At 48.0% G+C, this 15,906-nt stretch overlaps 1 protein-coding gene across 4 annotated transcripts in view; it reads left to right on the plus strand.

Annotated features, from left to right (window-relative positions):
* Positions 1–15,635, plus strand: part of LOC118224407 (neural cell adhesion molecule 2-like) — an 89,486-nt gene extending 73,851 nt beyond the window's left edge. For 2 of the 4 annotated variants that reach the window (XM_035411930.1, XM_035411932.1), the window contains exons 12-18: positions 2,418–2,591; positions 5,917–6,036; positions 6,733–6,854; positions 8,232–8,406; positions 10,379–10,586; positions 11,906–12,025; positions 12,720–15,635. In XM_035411930.1, coding sequence (XP_035267821.1) covers positions 2,418–2,591; positions 5,917–6,036; positions 6,733–6,854; positions 8,232–8,406; positions 10,379–10,586; positions 11,906–12,025; positions 12,720–12,837 — 1,037 coding nt within the window. In that variant the 3' untranslated portion in view covers positions 12,838–15,635. The remainder of the gene's footprint in view (positions 1–2,417; positions 2,592–5,916; positions 6,037–6,732; positions 6,855–8,231; positions 8,407–10,378; positions 10,587–11,905; positions 12,026–12,719) is intronic. The other 2 variants (XM_035411931.1, XM_035411933.1) reach the window with 2 other exon arrangements.
* The last annotated feature ends 271 nt before the right edge of the window (positions 15,636–15,906 follow it).

Consider the following 15,906-nt stretch of genomic DNA (forward strand, 5'->3'; position numbering starts at 1 on the left):
CCTAAACTGCGGTTTCAGTGCGCCTCCATACCTCCGTTCTCCTGCGCTCATGGCAGTGTGGCTGTTGGACAGTAGTGCCCCCTGGAGGCCTGGGGCGTAACTGCAGCAGTGTTAGCCAGTGACGTGCAGCCATTGCAGGCATCTGTGCTGCGCTTTCGGATTCAGTGTGAGTGTGTGTTTGTGTGTGAGTGAGTGAGTGTGTGTGAGTGTGTGTGAGTTTATGTGTGTGTGTGTGTGTGTGTGTGTGTGTGTGTGGGTTTATGAGTGTGTGTGTGTGAGTGTGTGTGTGTGTGTGTGTTTGTGTGTGTGTGTGTGAGTGAGTGTGTGTGTTTGTGAGTGAGTGTGTGTGTGTTTGAGTGTGTGTGTGTGTGTGTGTGTTTATGAGTGAGTGTGTGTGTGTGTGTGTTTATGAGTGTGTGTGAGTGTGTGTGTGTTTATGAGTGAGTGTGTGTGTGTGTGTGTTTATGAGTGAGTGTGTGTGTGTGCTTATGAGTGTGTGTGTGTGTGTGTGTTTATGAGTGAGTGTGTGTGTGTGTGTGTGTTTATGAGTGTGTGTGAGTGTGTGTGTGTTTATGAGTGAGTGTGTGTGTGTGTGTGTGTTTATGAGTGTGTGTGTGTGTGTGAGGCTGTGCTGAGCAGGGAGGAACAGCCTCTCCTCTCTGGATGCTCTCCTGCAGGGTGGAGAGGACGCTTTTGATTAGCTGAACCCTGGTGGCCCTCGCTGATGAAAGGAAGTTTTCTGTTTGATATGCGGATTGAGTCAGCTGCTGATAAGGGCTGAAATTTGTGCATTCATGAGTAGATGTGTGCACATATACGTGTGTGTGTGTGTGTGTGCACACATACGTGTGTGTGTGCCTGTGTGTGTGTGTGTGTGTGTGTGTGCGCTCGCATATACGTGTGTGTGTTTGTGTGTGTGTGCATGTGCACGTATACGTGTTTGTGTATGTATGTATTTATGTGTGTGTGTGTAGTATGTGTGAGTGTGTGTGTTTGTGTGAAAATGTGTTTGTGCTATTTTGAAGGGTAAAACCTTACGTTCCACTGAAAGATCCTTGTTCACATTATTGTCTGTGTATATATAGTCTAGAGTCCATAAAGTCCATCGCAGTTCTTCACTAAACCACTGGAAGTGGTCCAATGCTGTATCTTATTTAGCAGCACATTTTGCAGTTTTTCTTTTTCTTTTTTCTCGTCTTGTTATTTGTGACGTTCTTCTGGGTTTCATTGTGATTGAATGTTTGTGTAAACGCTGTGTGTGTGTATGCTGTGTGTGTAAATGCTGTGTGTATATGCTGTCTGTGGAAATCCTGTGTGTGTGTAACTGCTATGTGTAAATGCTGTGTGTGTGTAAACACTGTGTGTAAACGCTGTGTGACTGAAGACCCACCTCTTCAGGCTGCACCTCTCCCCATCCCTCCCTTCCCCCCTGTAAATGACTAAACTTAGGGTTGTAACTAGGCAGCTGTTTCATAGGTGACTTAGTTGATGCGCCTGTCTTAACGACTAATTGTATTTTTATTTATTTTTATTTTTCCATAGATTGCGTTGTTGCCGTTCTCGTTGTTAGTGTTAATCAGTTTAACCATCAGGGTCCAAGTTGAACTATGCGGTTGTTCCCTGTACTTGGACCGGTACTTCTCTCTAGGGTTTTCGTCATACTTGTTCCTGGTTATGGTTATACACTTTGTTGTACGTCGCTCTGGATAAGAGCGTCTGCCAAATGCCTGTAATGTAATGTAATGTAATGTAATGTAATGTGTGTGGGTGTGTGTGTAAACGCTGTGTGTAAACGCTGTGTGTCTGTGTAAACACTGTGTGTGTGTATGCTGTGTGTGTAACTGCTGTGTGTAAACGCTGTGTGTGTGTGTAAATGCTGTGTGTAAATGCTGTATGTGTGTGTAAACACTGTGTAAACGCTGTGTGTGTGTGTAAACACTGTGTGTAAACGCTGTGTGTGTGTGTAAACACTGTGTGTAAACGCTGTGTGTGTGTAACTGCTGTGTGTAAACGCTGTGTGTGTGTAAACACTGTGTAAACGCTGTGTGTGTGTGTGTGTGTAAACGCTGTGTGTCTGTGTGTAAACTGTGTAAACGCTGTGTGTGTGTGTGTGTGTAAACGCTGTGTGTCTGTGTAAACACTGTGTGTAAACGCTGTGTGTCTGTGTGTAAACAGTGTAAACGCTGTGTGTGTGTGAACACTGTGTGTGTGTAAACGCTGTGTGTGTAAACACTGTGTGTGTGTAAACACTGTGTGTAAATGCTGTGTGTGTAAACACTGTGTGTAAACGCTGTGTGTGTGTAAACGCTGTGTGTGTGTAACTGCTATGTGCGTGTAAACGCTGTGTGTGTGTAAACGCTGTGTGTGTGTAAACGCTGTGTGTGTGTAACTGCTGTGTGTAAACGCTGTTGCTGCAGACGTTCCCTCGGGCCCCTCCGTGGTTCGGCTGAGCTCCGTGTCTCAGCGCATGGCCACCGTTACCTTCAGGACGCCGGAGTCGCACGGCGGGGTCCCCATCGCCCATTACGTGGTGAGGTTCCGCACCCCCGGCGCCCCCCACTGGAGGGACGTCCCGTCACACGGAGTCGAGAGTGAGTACCCTGTCTGAGGCACCTTCGTCATCATCATCATCTTCACCGCCATTATCACCGTCATCCTCACCGCCATCATCATCATCATCTTCACCGCCATTATCACCGTCATCATCATCATCATCATCATCCTCACCGTCATCATCATCAGCATAATCATCCTCACCGGCCATCATCACCGTCATCATCATTTCTTTCTGAAACACCAGCATCATCATGTTCATCATAACCCTCATCATTATCAGAATTGCCACATCACCGTCCTCATCCTAATCGTGCTGTATCATACAAAGACCAAGCCGCAGGGCCAAGGAAAGGAAGGATAATCCAATGAAAAAGAGAAATGAGGGAAGGATGTGAAATGGAGGTAAGGAGAAACAGAAGGAAAGGAGCAGATAAAATATTCACAATTCCCTTTTGCTTTTCTAATATATTTTACAGTAAACACTTTTAGGCGCACTTAGTCAGTAAAAACAAAAGCAGGATTTGTCCTGAGCTGAGATTCGCGGAGCTGTTCAGCACTGGCTGTGAACCCTGTAAACCGCTGGAAGCGTGTCTGCACTTTACTGTCCAGCCCTCCTGACACGCGTGGAGTGGCTCTGGGTTCCAAGGCCATTTCACTTTAGTGCAGCTTTTTCAAAGCCAATTTAAAAGTGGTGTTAGAAGCGGGATGATTAAACGTGTTGTTCTGAATTAATTTTCTGCGTTTGAACGTTTAATTTGCATCGCCTTTTAAAAGCTCTGCCCAGGTAGAGCTGAATAGCTCTCTGAACAGAAGAGCCCGCGCGTTTCCCCTTTAATGGAATGCTGAGGCTCGACTGAAGGACTGGCTTATTTACTGTTTATACAGAAACTGCTGATTAGTGCTAATTTGTCTCTAATGAATATTTATGAACACTTTTGCACACATTTATGCTGCCTGAAATATTGTTGCATTCACTGATGGAGAGAAAATTCATGATTATGCATTAGAGTTTTTCCACCCTTTCTAGAGAAAAAAAATGGCTGATTATCATAGAACATTTTTTTCTCTTTAAAGAGCGCTAATTATTAGGTAATTGCTAACTAACCTCTGCGTCAATCTCACAGTGAGTCGGTTAGTAGCTGTTTGGTACCCTATCATGCGAACACATCCTGGAGCTTTTGCCTGTTGGCACTTCCCAGGGCTAAACGTTTACATCCATTATTAGTAGATACAGGGAGAGATGTAAGAGTCAGTGTTATGCTCAGATTATGTTTATACTGAGAATGAATGAAAATGAGTCTCATTATTAGACAGAAATAAAATCTGCAGTCTTTTATCATTTAATCCAATGTAACTGATTAGAACTGCAGTAATGACTCATACATTTTAAGACCACACCAGTAATGCTCAATGTCTGGCTTTACTGAGCCCTGTGAAAAGGCAGACACCAGTACAGCACAGAGAGAGAGAGAGGGGGAGGGAGGGAGGGAGAGAGAGAGATGGGGGGAGGGAGGGAGAGAGGGAGGGAGGGAAAGGGAGAGGGGGAGGGAGGGAGGGAAGGAGAGAGAGAGAGGGAGATTGGGTATTTTCATCAAACACACACTGAAGATTAGCAACAGGTCTGCTTCAAGTGAAAATGATGAAAGCACCTGCCTTCAGGCAGAGGGGTACAGGCCAGCTCTGCTTAAGCCTGCATCCCGGAGTCTTATAAACACTGCTGTACTGCAGAGCAGCCTGGAGTCTTATAAACACTGCTGTACTGCAGAGCAGCCCGGAGTCTTATAAACACTGCTGTACTGCAGAGCAGCCCGGAGTCTTATAAACACTGCTGTACTGCAGCGCAGCCCGGAGTCTTATAAACACTGCTGTACTGCAGAGCAGCCTGGAGTCTTATAAACACTGCTGTACTGCAGAGCAGCCTGGAGTCTTATAAACACTGCTGTACTGCAGAGCAGCCTGGAGTCTTATAAACACTGCTGTACTGCAGAGCAGCCTGGAGTCTTATAAACACTGCTGTACTGCAGAGCAGCCTGGAGTCTTATAAACACTGCTGTACTGCAGAGCAGCCTGCAGCCTGCAGCCTGGAGTCTTATAAACACTGCTGTACTGCAGAGCAGCCCGGAGTCTTATAAACACTGCTGTACTGCAGAGCAGCCTGCAGCCTGCAGCCTGGAGTCTTATAAACACTGCTGTACTGCAGAGCAGCCTGCAGCCTGGAGTCTTATAAACACTGCTGTACTGCAGAGCAGCCTGGAGTCTTATAAACACTGCTGTACTGCAGAGCAGCCTGGAGTCTTATAAACACTGCTGTACTGCAGAGCAGCCTGGAGTCGTATAAACACTGCTGTACTGCAGAGCAGCCTGGAGTCGTATAAACACTGCTGTACTGCAGAGCAGCCTGCAGCACGGAGTCTTATAAACACTGCTGTACTGCAGAGCAGCCCGGAGTCTTATAAACACTGCTGTACTGCAGAGCAGCCTGGAGTCTTATAAACACTGCTGTACTGCAGAGCAGCCCGGAGTCTTATAAACACTGCTGTACTGCAGAGCAGCCCGGAGTCTTATAAACACTGCTGTACTGCAGAGCAGCCCGGAGTCTTATAAACACTGCTGTACTGCAGAGCAGCCCGGAGTCTTATAAACACTGCTGTACTGCAGAGCAGCCCGGAGTCTTATAAACACTGCTGTACTGCAGAGCAGCCCGGAGTCTTATAAACACTGCTGTACTGCAGAGCAGCCTGGAGTCTTATAAACACTGCTGTACTGCAGTGCTCCCGGTACTTTCCTCCTCTACAGACCTGTGCCATTTAAGCTCGCTTTGGCTTTGCTGCAGCAACTGCTGTTATGTAAATACGTTGATCAACATCAAGCAGATGTCTTTTTTAGTTGCTCAGTCTGTCGGTGTCGATGTTGCTGTATTTCTATGCTCGTACCCTGTCTGTCTGAGTTGTATTCAGTCTAAATATGTCTTTGACTTTGACATGCAAACTCAAGCTTGATGTGTGCGATGACACTGTGTGTGTCTGTGTTGATGCACTGTGCTGTGTGTGTGTGTGTGTGTCTGTGTGTGTGTTGATGCACTGTGTGTGTGTGTGTGTGTCTGTGTTGATGCACTGTGCTGTGTGTGTATGTGTTGATGCACTGTGTGTGTGTCTCTGTGTATGTGAGTGTGTATGTGTGTGTCTGTGTTGATGCACTGTGCTGTGTGTGTGTGTGTGTGTCTGTGTGTGTGTTGATGCAGTGTGTGTGTGTGTGTGTGTGTGTGTGTTGATGCACTGTGTGTGTGTGTGTGTCTGTGTGTGTGTTGATGCACTGTGCTGTGTGTGTGTGTGTTGATGCACTGTGTGTGTGTCTCTGCAGCGATGGTGCAGCTGGCAGGTCTGGAACCCAACAGCACGTACGAGGTGTGTGTGGCAGCCGTTAACGGGAAGGGGCAGGGCGAGTTCAGCCGTGCGGAGAGCTTCCAAACGCTGCCCATCCGTGAGTCTCCTTCCTCCTCCTCCTCCTCTTCCTCAGGCCTGTGTGCACACTGCTACCTGAGCGTAACAGTCCGTGCTGTGGCTCTCACCTTTGTGGAGGACACTACTGTTAGGCTGTGTGTGGAACTGTGCACGTGCTGTAGGCTGATTATACTGAAGTTATACTGAAATTCATCCCTGACATGCTTAGTGTCTGCTGGTGTAACACTGTGTGATATGAGACTGTAGTGTGGTATGAGAATATAGTGTGTGGTATAAGACTGTAGTGTGTGGTATGAGAATGTAGTGTGTGATAGGAGACTGTTGTGTGTGGTATGAGACTAGTGTGTGGTATGAGACTGTAGTGTGTGATATGAGACTGTGAGTGTGTTATGAGACTGTACTGTGTGGTATGAGACTGTAGTGTGTGGTATGAGACTAGTGTGTAGTATAAGACTGTGAGTGTGTGGTATGAGAATGTAGTGTGTGATAGGAGACTGTTGTGTGTGGTATGAGACTAGTGTGTGGTATGAGACTGTAGTGTGTGGTATGAGACTGTATGTGGTATAAGACTGTAGTGTGTGATATGAGACTGTACTGTGTGGTATGAGACTGTAGTGTGTTGTATAAGACAGTGAGTGTGTGGTATGAGACTGTAGAGGTGTGGGAGTGTTGTGTGTTTCTCTGTGTTTCTGACACGTAGTCCACCCCCCCACAGGAGAACCCAGCCCCCCCTTGGTGCAGGGTCAAAGGGGTGTGGGGAAGGCCTACAGGCTGGGCCTGTTCAAGCAGGATGATGGGGGGATGCCCATCCTGGAGTACATCGTCAAATACAAGATGGTGAGTCAAACATGCACACACATGCGCACACACACTCACGCATGCACGCACACGCGCTCATGCGCACTCACAGGTGTGCGCACACAGAGCACACACACACACACACACACACACACACACAGCCGCACGCACACAGGAGCACACACACGCACACAATAGTTGGGGAACAGATCTCTTGTACTTCTTACGTGGTTTGCTTCCTCATTGAGGCACAGTTGCCATGGTGAAATCATATCAGGGTACATCAAAGTCTGACACTCAGCCAGAGTAGATGTCTATAATAAACTGTTATAAACAGCAATAATGTGTTATTAACAGTATTACACTGTTATAAACAGCAGTAATTTGTTATTAACAGTATTACACTGTTATAAACAGCAGTAATCTGTTATTAACAGTATTACATTGTTATAAACAGTAATACAATGCAGGGTATAGTGGGCCAGTCCACAGACGTTACTAATGGACTGGAGATAAGGGACATGGAGGAAGACTGTACTGTGCGCATAGGCCTCTGTTTTCAACCCAATGATTATTCAAGCTCCATATGATACTAAAGAGCACTAGCTCTATTATTGTAAACATGTGCATGTGCATCCATGCATTTTTTTATATGTAGTGCTATAGTGTGTGTTGATTTGTGCATGAACAGTGTATGTATTTATGAGTGGGTGTGCGTGCATGAATAGTGTATGTATTTATGTGTGGGTGTGTGTGACTTGCTGAATCTGGTGTGTGTGATTTGTTGAATACGGCCTGTGTGTGATTTGTTGAACATGGCCTGTGTGTGATTTGTTGAACACGGCCTGTGTGTGATTTGTTGAATGGCCTGTGTGTGATTTGTTGAATGGCCTGTGTGTGATTTGTTGAATGGCCTGTGTGTGAGTTGTTGAACACGGCCTGTGTGTGATTTGTTGAACGCGGCCTGTGTGTGATTTGTTGAATGGCCTGTGTGTGATTTGTTGAACACGGTCTGTGTGTGATTTGTTGAACGCGGCCTGTGTGTGATTTGTTGAACACGGCCTGTGTGTGATTTGTTGAACACGGCCTGTGTGTGATTTGTTGAATGGCCTGTGTGTGATTTGTTGAATGGCCTGTGTGTGATTTGTTGAATGGCCTGTGTGTGATTTGTTGAATGGCCTGTGTGTGAGTTGTTGAACACGGCCTGTGTGTGATTTGTTGAACGCGGCCTGTGTGTGATTTGTTGAATGGCCTGTGTGTGATTTGTTGAACACGGTCTGTGTGTGATTTGTTGAACGTGGCCTGTGTGTGATTTGTTGACTGGCCTGTGTGTGATTTGTTGAACGTGGCCTGTGTGTGATTTGTTGAACACCGCCTGTGTGTGACTTGTTGAATGGCCTGTGTGTGACTCTGCAGGAGAGGGAGGACCGCTGGATGACTAAGCTGGTGTCGGGGCTGAATGACTTTGTGCAGCTGCAGCCCCTGCAGTGGAACGCTCGCTACGAGGTGGAGATCACCGCCCGCAACATCAAGGGCCTGTCCGAGCCCACCTACTACCACTTCACCATGCCCCAGCGACCGGACATCACCGGTACGAGCACCCGCACACCTGTACTTACCTGTCTCTGCTCCTCTGCATGTACACACCTGTACTTACCTGTCTCTGCTCCTCTGCATGTGCACACCTGTACTTACCTGTCTCCGCTCCACTGCATCTACACACCTGTACTTACCTGTCTCAGCTCCTCTGCATGTACACACCTGTACTTACCTGTCTCAGCTCCTCTGCATGTACACACCTGTACTTACCTGTCTCAGCTTCTCTGCATGTACACACCTGTACTTACCTGTCTCTGCTCCTCTGCCTGTACACACCTGTACTTACCTGTCTCAGCTTCTCTGCATGTACACACCTGTACTTACCTGTCTCAGCTCCTCTGCATGTACACACCTGTACTTACCTGTCTCAGCTCCACTGCATCTACACACCTGTACTTACCTGTCTCAGCTCCTCTGCATGTACACACCTGTACTTACCTGTCTCCGCTCCACTGCATCTACACACCTGTACTTACCTGTCTCTGCTCCTCTGCATGTACACACCTGTACTTACCTGTCTCAGCTCCACTCTCCCTGCATGTACACACCTGTCCTTACCTGTCTCAGCTCCACTGCACCCACACACCTGTACTTACCTGTCTCTGCTCCTCTGCATGTACACACCTGTCCTTACCTGTCTCAGCTCCACTGCATGTACACACCTGTCCTTACCTGTCTCAGCTCCACTGCATCTACACACCTGTACTTACCTGTCTCAGCTCCTCTGCATGTACACACCTGTCCTTACCTGTCTCAGTTCCACTCTCTCTGCATCTACACACCTGTCCTTACCTGTCTCAGCTCAGCACTCCTGGGATTGCCACATCTCCCGCGCAGGTGTGTCACACTGGCATGTGACACGTAGATTTAAGGGCAAAGTATGCTATGGCCGTTAGTTTGTTTGATGTGTGAGGATGTAGAGTGAGCTTAGTGGTGAAACTGTAGTGTTCTCTGATTCCACGGTATGGGCGCTTGTGTGAGCTCATTAATATGCCAGCTTTTTATCACACTAGACCGCAGGCTGGTAAAAATCAAACTCGTTTTCAGCTTTTTTCTTATTGGGTACAGAAAGGAAACAGGAGAGATTGATTCTCGGGGAAAGGCCGTTGGCTTTGCAGAAAGTCTGCCTTTTGTCTCCCACTGAAAGGGCTGAATGTGTTTACCCAGCCCCCAGCTTCCACTCGTTTTTGCATTTAAATGAAGTGAGAAAGATAAACCAATAAAGACAAGCCTTCTCGTCCGAGGGGGAAATCGATCAAACGGCATGTGGCCGGCTGTCTCTGCTCCCAGAACCAGGAATTAAAACACAGACGACGTTTTTAATGGGAATACATGGCCAGTGGGTGTTCTGTATGAACACAATGAGAGCCTTGCTTTTATTTAGGCATTAAACCATTTTTAAACATTTTAAGCTCTGGTTCGGCACTTAATGTTTGCAGTGCTCACTGCGTGCGTGTGAAGCAGACAAGCCTGAACCCTGAATGTCGCGTTCAGTTAGTGGCTGTGGCAGGGAATGGCGGGGTGTGTGGCTGGGCGTGGCAGAGTGTGGCTGGGCGTGGCAGAGTTTGGCCGGGCGTGGCAGAGTTTGGCTGGGCGTGGCAGAGTTTGGCTGGGCGTGGCAGAGTGTGGCTGGGCGTGGCAGAGTGTGGCTGGCCGTGGCAGAGTTTGGCCGGGCGTGGCAGAGTGTGGCTAGGCGTGGCAGAGTTTGGCTGGGCATGGCAGAGTGTGGCCCGGGCGTGGCAGAGTGTGGCCGGGCGTTCCAGAGTTTAGCTGGGCGTGGCAGAGTGTGGGCCGGGTGTGGCAGAGTTTAGCTGGGCGTGGCAGAGTGTGGCTGGGCGTGGCAGAGTCTGGCTGGGCGTGGCAGTGTGTGGCCGGGCGTGGCAGAGTTTGGCTGGGCGTGGCAGAGTTTGGCCGGGCATGGCAGAGTTTGGCCGGGCGTGACCTCGCCCTCTCTCCCGTCCCAGCAGACTCGGTGTTGAGCGGGCTGGGGCTGGGCGCGGTGGTGGCGCTGGGCGTGGCCGCGCTGCTGCTCCTGCTGGTGGGCGTGGACGTGTGCTGCTTCTTCCTCCGCCGCTGCGGCGTGCTCATGTGCATCACCAGGAAGCTCCGGGGCAAGAAGAGCGCCACCTGCAGCAAGAGCAAAGAACTGGAGGAGGGAAAAGCCGCTTACCTGTGAGTGTCTCCAAGCCAGCCTCAACCTGCGCACACTCACCCCCAAACTGCACCCTCTCACCCCACAACCTACACCACTGATCTCCAACCTACAGCCACTCACCTGCAAACCTGCAACCACTCACCCCCAACCTACACCCACTCACCCCACAACCTACACCACTCTTCTCCAACCTACAGCCACTCACCCCACAACCTACACCACTCTTCTCCAACCTACAGCCACTCACCCGCAAACCTGCAACCACTCACCCCCAACCTACATCCACTCACCCCACAACCTACACCACTCATCTCCAACCTACAGCCACTCACCCGCAAACCTGCAACCACTCACCCCCAACCTACACCACTCATCTCCGACCTACACCCACTCACCCGCAAACCTGCAACCACTCAGCTTCAACCTTCAACCACTCAACCCCAAACTGCAACCACTCACTCCAGCTTCAACCTACACCCACTCACCCCTAACCTGCACTCACTCACCCCCAAACTACTATAGCTCTACCTCCACCTCCTTCTCCATCTAGCTATCCTTCTTTATTCATAAATGTTTGTATAAATGTGTTGTGTGTGTGTGTATGTGAGTGTGTATGTATGTGTCTGTGTGTGCGTTTGTGTGTGCATGTGTGCGTGTGTGTATATGTGAGTGTGAGTGTGTGTGCGCTTGTGAGTGTGTGTGTGTGTTTTCCCTGTTTTCCATTGACCCTCATCCAGCCTGCTTCATCAGTGCTGTGACTGTAGGATCAGGGAAGAGATTCGTGCGACCCTGTAATCAGTACTGTTGGGTACAGCCTGCTTATGGAGCCCTACTCTTTAATCAGTAATGCTGGGATAGGGTCCCAGGCCCTGGTTTTGTGGGATAGCTCAGTACATATATGATCTTCCCCTCAATGCCCCTCTTACCCCTACCACTGCTTATACAGGGACTGAAAATTAGTTAATTCCAGGCAATTTGCCTTCAATCTCTTATATCTGCAGTGTGGGTTTTTTGTATGGTTGTGCTGAGGTTCTCTAGCTGTGCTGTATGGCTGCAACTGTGCTGTATGGGTCTAACTGTGCTGAGGTTCTCCAGCTGTGTTGAGGTTCTCTAGCTCTGCTGTATGGCTCTAACTGCTGAGGTTCTCTAGCTGTGCTGTATGGCTATAACTGTGCTGAGGTTCTCTAGCTGTGCTGTATGGCTCTAACTGTGCTGAGGTTCTCTGGCTGTGCTGTATGGCTGTATCTGTGCTTGGGGTGTTTAACTGTGCAGAGCTGTAGCTGTGCAGAGCTGTGTGGGTCTTTGACGGCTGCGCTGTGTCGCTGTGTGTGAGCAGGAGCACTGGGTCCAAGGAGCCCATTGTTGAGATGCGAACAGAAGAAGAGAGGATAGCTCACACGGACGATGGGAGCCCAATGAATGAGCCCAATGAGACCACACCCCTTACAGAGCCAGAGTAAGCCATGCCTCCAAGCATTGCAGCGTCTGCAAGAGAGGGGAGGGGCTAAGGGCAGTGTTTGGTAGAGAGGGGAGGGGCTAAGGGCAGTGTTTGGTAGAGAGGGGAGGGGCTAAGGGCAGTGTTTGGTAGAGAGGGGAGGGGCTAAGGGCAGTGTTTGGAAGAGAGGGGAGGGGCTAAGGGCAGTGTTTGGTAGAGAGGGGAGGGGCTAAGGGCTGTGGTGTTTGGGGCTATTGACACTGGTATTTTCATATCCATCAAAAACGCACCTACACACACGTACACATACATACGCACACCCACACTCACATATACACATGCACACACATGCCCACACACACACTGAAGGGATTATAGCACAGGAGAGTTGTGTGGTCCAGGTAGGGCTGGACTGATGAGAACCTGAGCTAAGCAAAGCCCTGCAGCCCTGCCGTCCTGGAGAGAGGAGACTTCCCTGTGCTACAATTCAGACAGGAAACTGCAAGCAAAGATCATTCCTCCCACTCAGTCTGTACTCTTCACTTCATTACAGCATCAGCATCTCCACCAGTTGTCTCGTCCAATAAATGTCAACGCAGATCTGTGGTTCGGCCCATGCCCTGTCGCCACGGCGACCGCAGGGCGAGTAAAGACGCGCAGAAGCGTCGGTGGCGGGCGGGGCCTCCACTTCCTGAAACGGGCTTTGTTTTGGCAGGAAGTTGCCACTGAAGGAGGAGAACGGGAAGGAGGCCCTGCCGACGGTCGCCACGGAGATCCGGGTGCGGGGCGACGGCGGCGGCGGCGGCGAGCTCCTGGAGGACCGGTGCGCGTAAAGGAGGCGGGCCCTGCCCCAGGCCACGCCCCCGGCCACACACCCCTCCCCCACGGACGCTCAGAGCATAGAGGGGCCCCCGACACCCGCAGTGCTGAACACAGACAGCCCAAACCCTGCGACTGAGTGTACATACGGCTGCGGACTCTCCCGCCATCTTACTGCGGGGAGACGTCCGCCATCCTTCCCGTGACTTGGGTCACTTCAGTGGGATCATTTTTGTTCCGTTTAAGGTGTTGCTGTTTCCGTTTCGTTTGCTGTTCTGAACGCTCACACCCACTCTTCCCAGCAGGAAAAGCCATCTCAGTCCTCTTCCCTGAGCCCGGAAGTCTGTGGACAGCCCCATGTGCCCAGTCGCACTCTTCATTCACACCCTGGGGCAGTGTGCTACGCACTGGGCCCCATTCATACTGCTGAGTGTGAGTATATATGCTGCAGTCATGTCATGATATGTGTGTGTGCACTGCAGTCATGTCATGACATTTCAGTGTGTGCACTATGGTAATGCTAATGAATATAGGCACATGAAACCAGGTGCTGGGCTGGGTGTGCATCATGAACAGTTCAGTAAAGCACACGCACCAAAACTCAATATACACCTGTATTCAACAATGTTTCGATCCTCTGTTGATCTTTGTCAGGTAAAACTTTGAAAAAAACATTGAAAGTTTTACCTGACAAAGATTCACACAGGATTGAAGAAGTGTTGAATAAAGGTGTATATTGAGTTTTCAGTGTGTGTGGTTTTACTGGATTATTCAGTGTGTGTGTCATAGTCATGACTTGACATATAAGTGTGCATAATATTCTGTAATGCAATGACATGTGCGTGTGTATGCTATACATGTCATGACTTGTGACTGCACATTATGGAGATGTTGTGATGTGGATTTACTATATAGTGATGTCATGACATGGGAGTATATATGATGGAGTTTTATCATGATGTGATGATATGTAGGCTGTTTTGATTTCTTGATATGACACACAAGATGGTGCTACCATACACCATAGTAATATTGTGATGTTTGATTGTGAATTCTGAAATTATGAGATTTGTGTATGCTACATTGATCTCATGATGTGAAACTGTATATTCTGTAATTAAAATAATATATGGGAGTGTGTATGCTGTATTGATATCACCACATGCCAGTGTGTATGCAGTAGTGATATCATTACATGCTATTTTGTACAGTATATTGTAGTGATATCATGACATGCCAGTGTGTAGGCTATATTGATATCATGATGTGCCAGTATGTACGCAGTAGTGATTGTTACATGCTATTATGTACAGTACATTGTAGTGCTATCATGACACGGCAGTGTGTGGGCTTTATTGATATCATGACATGCCAGTGTGTAGGCTGTATTGATATCATGACATGGCAGTGTGTAGGCTGAATTGATATCATGACATGCCAGTGTGTAGGCTGTAGTGATATCATTACAAGCCAGTATGTATGAAGTAGTGATATCATTGCATGCTATTGTGTACAGTACATTGTAGTGTTATCATGACATATGCAGTGTGTAGGCTGTAGTGATATCATGACATGGCAGTGTGTAGGCTGTAGTGATATAGTGACATGGCAGTATGTAGTCTGTATTGATATCATGACATGGCACTGTGTAGGCTGTATTGATATCATGACATGGCAGCGTGTAGTCTGTATTGATATCATGACATACCAGCGTGTAGTCTGTATTGATATCATGACATGCCAATGTGTAGGCTGCAGTGATATCATGACATGGCACTGTGTAGGCTGTATTGATATCATGACATGGCAGTGTGTAGCCTGCATTGATATCATGACATGCCAGCATGTAGTCTGTATTGATATCATGACGTGCCAGTATGTAGGCTTCAGTGATATCATGACATGGCACTGTGTAGGATGCATTGATATCATGACATGGCAGTGTATAGGCTGTACTGATATCATGACATGCCAGTGTGTAGGCTGCAGTGATATCATGACATTGCACTGTGTAGGCTGTATTGATATCATGACATGCCAGTGTATAGCCTGTAGTGATATCATGACATGCCAGTGTGTATGCAGTAGTGGTTAATCTGAAGTTGTGATGTTTCTCTGGATGTGATGATGTGATGGAGCGTTGCAGTGCGTTGTCCATTATACCTGAGCTCAACAGTGTCTCTTTGCCTATGTGTGAATGCTCATTCATCTCACTGCATAGCATAGTGTGTAAATTTGACCAGAATCATTTAATTTTGTGGCTTCAGATTCCTTTGCCTGTGTATATATGTAAAATAGTTTTTAAATGATAAAAATACTCTAACCAGGAAGCAGTTCAACGAAACTGATGCTAAGAGTTCAAAGGTCGTTCTAAAGGGGCTGTTCTTCCTCCCCAAATCCAACTGTATTTCAGAATATGCTGTACTTCACTATGTTCTCCCTGGAAAACTCACCAAATACACTGAGTGTATTTTAAAGAATATAAACTAACATATTCATATTAACATCAATATTACCAAAAGCTCAAAAAGCGTTGGAGCAGACAGTGGGAATATGAAGCACCAAAAGCAGATTGTGTAATATTTTGCCCTGGTGGGCATATAGGGACGCTGGCTTGTATCTGGAGAGATGGAGTTGGGTCTCAACAAGAGACAGCTCTGCCGTTGGGCCCTTGAGCTGGGTCCTTAACCCAAACAACTGCTCCAGGGGCTTTACCCCTGTTCTCTCAGGCCTTTATCCCAATGCATCCATGAAAAAGAGAAAATAAGGGATTAAATAAATAAATAGAAAAACACACTCAAAACAAAAAGTGTTAAATCATCAGCACCTTGGCAGCATAATTCTTTTTTAGTCCTTTATTTGGGGCGACATAGCTCAGGAGGTAAGACCGATTGTCTGGCAGTCGGAGGGTTGCCGGTTCAAACCCCGCCCTGGGCATGTCGAAGTGTCCTTGAGCAAGACACCTAACCCCTAACCCCTAACTGCTCTGGCGAATGAGAGGCATCAATTGAAAAGCGCTTTGGATAAAAGCACTATATAAGTGCAGTCCATTTACCATTTACCATTTACCAGTCTCAGTGCTG

The sequence above is a fragment of the Anguilla anguilla genome, chromosome 3, assembly GCF_013347855.1.
Source record: "Anguilla anguilla isolate fAngAng1 chromosome 3, fAngAng1.pri, whole genome shotgun sequence".
NCBI classification, from domain to species: Eukaryota; Metazoa; Chordata; class Actinopteri; order Anguilliformes; family Anguillidae; genus Anguilla; species Anguilla anguilla.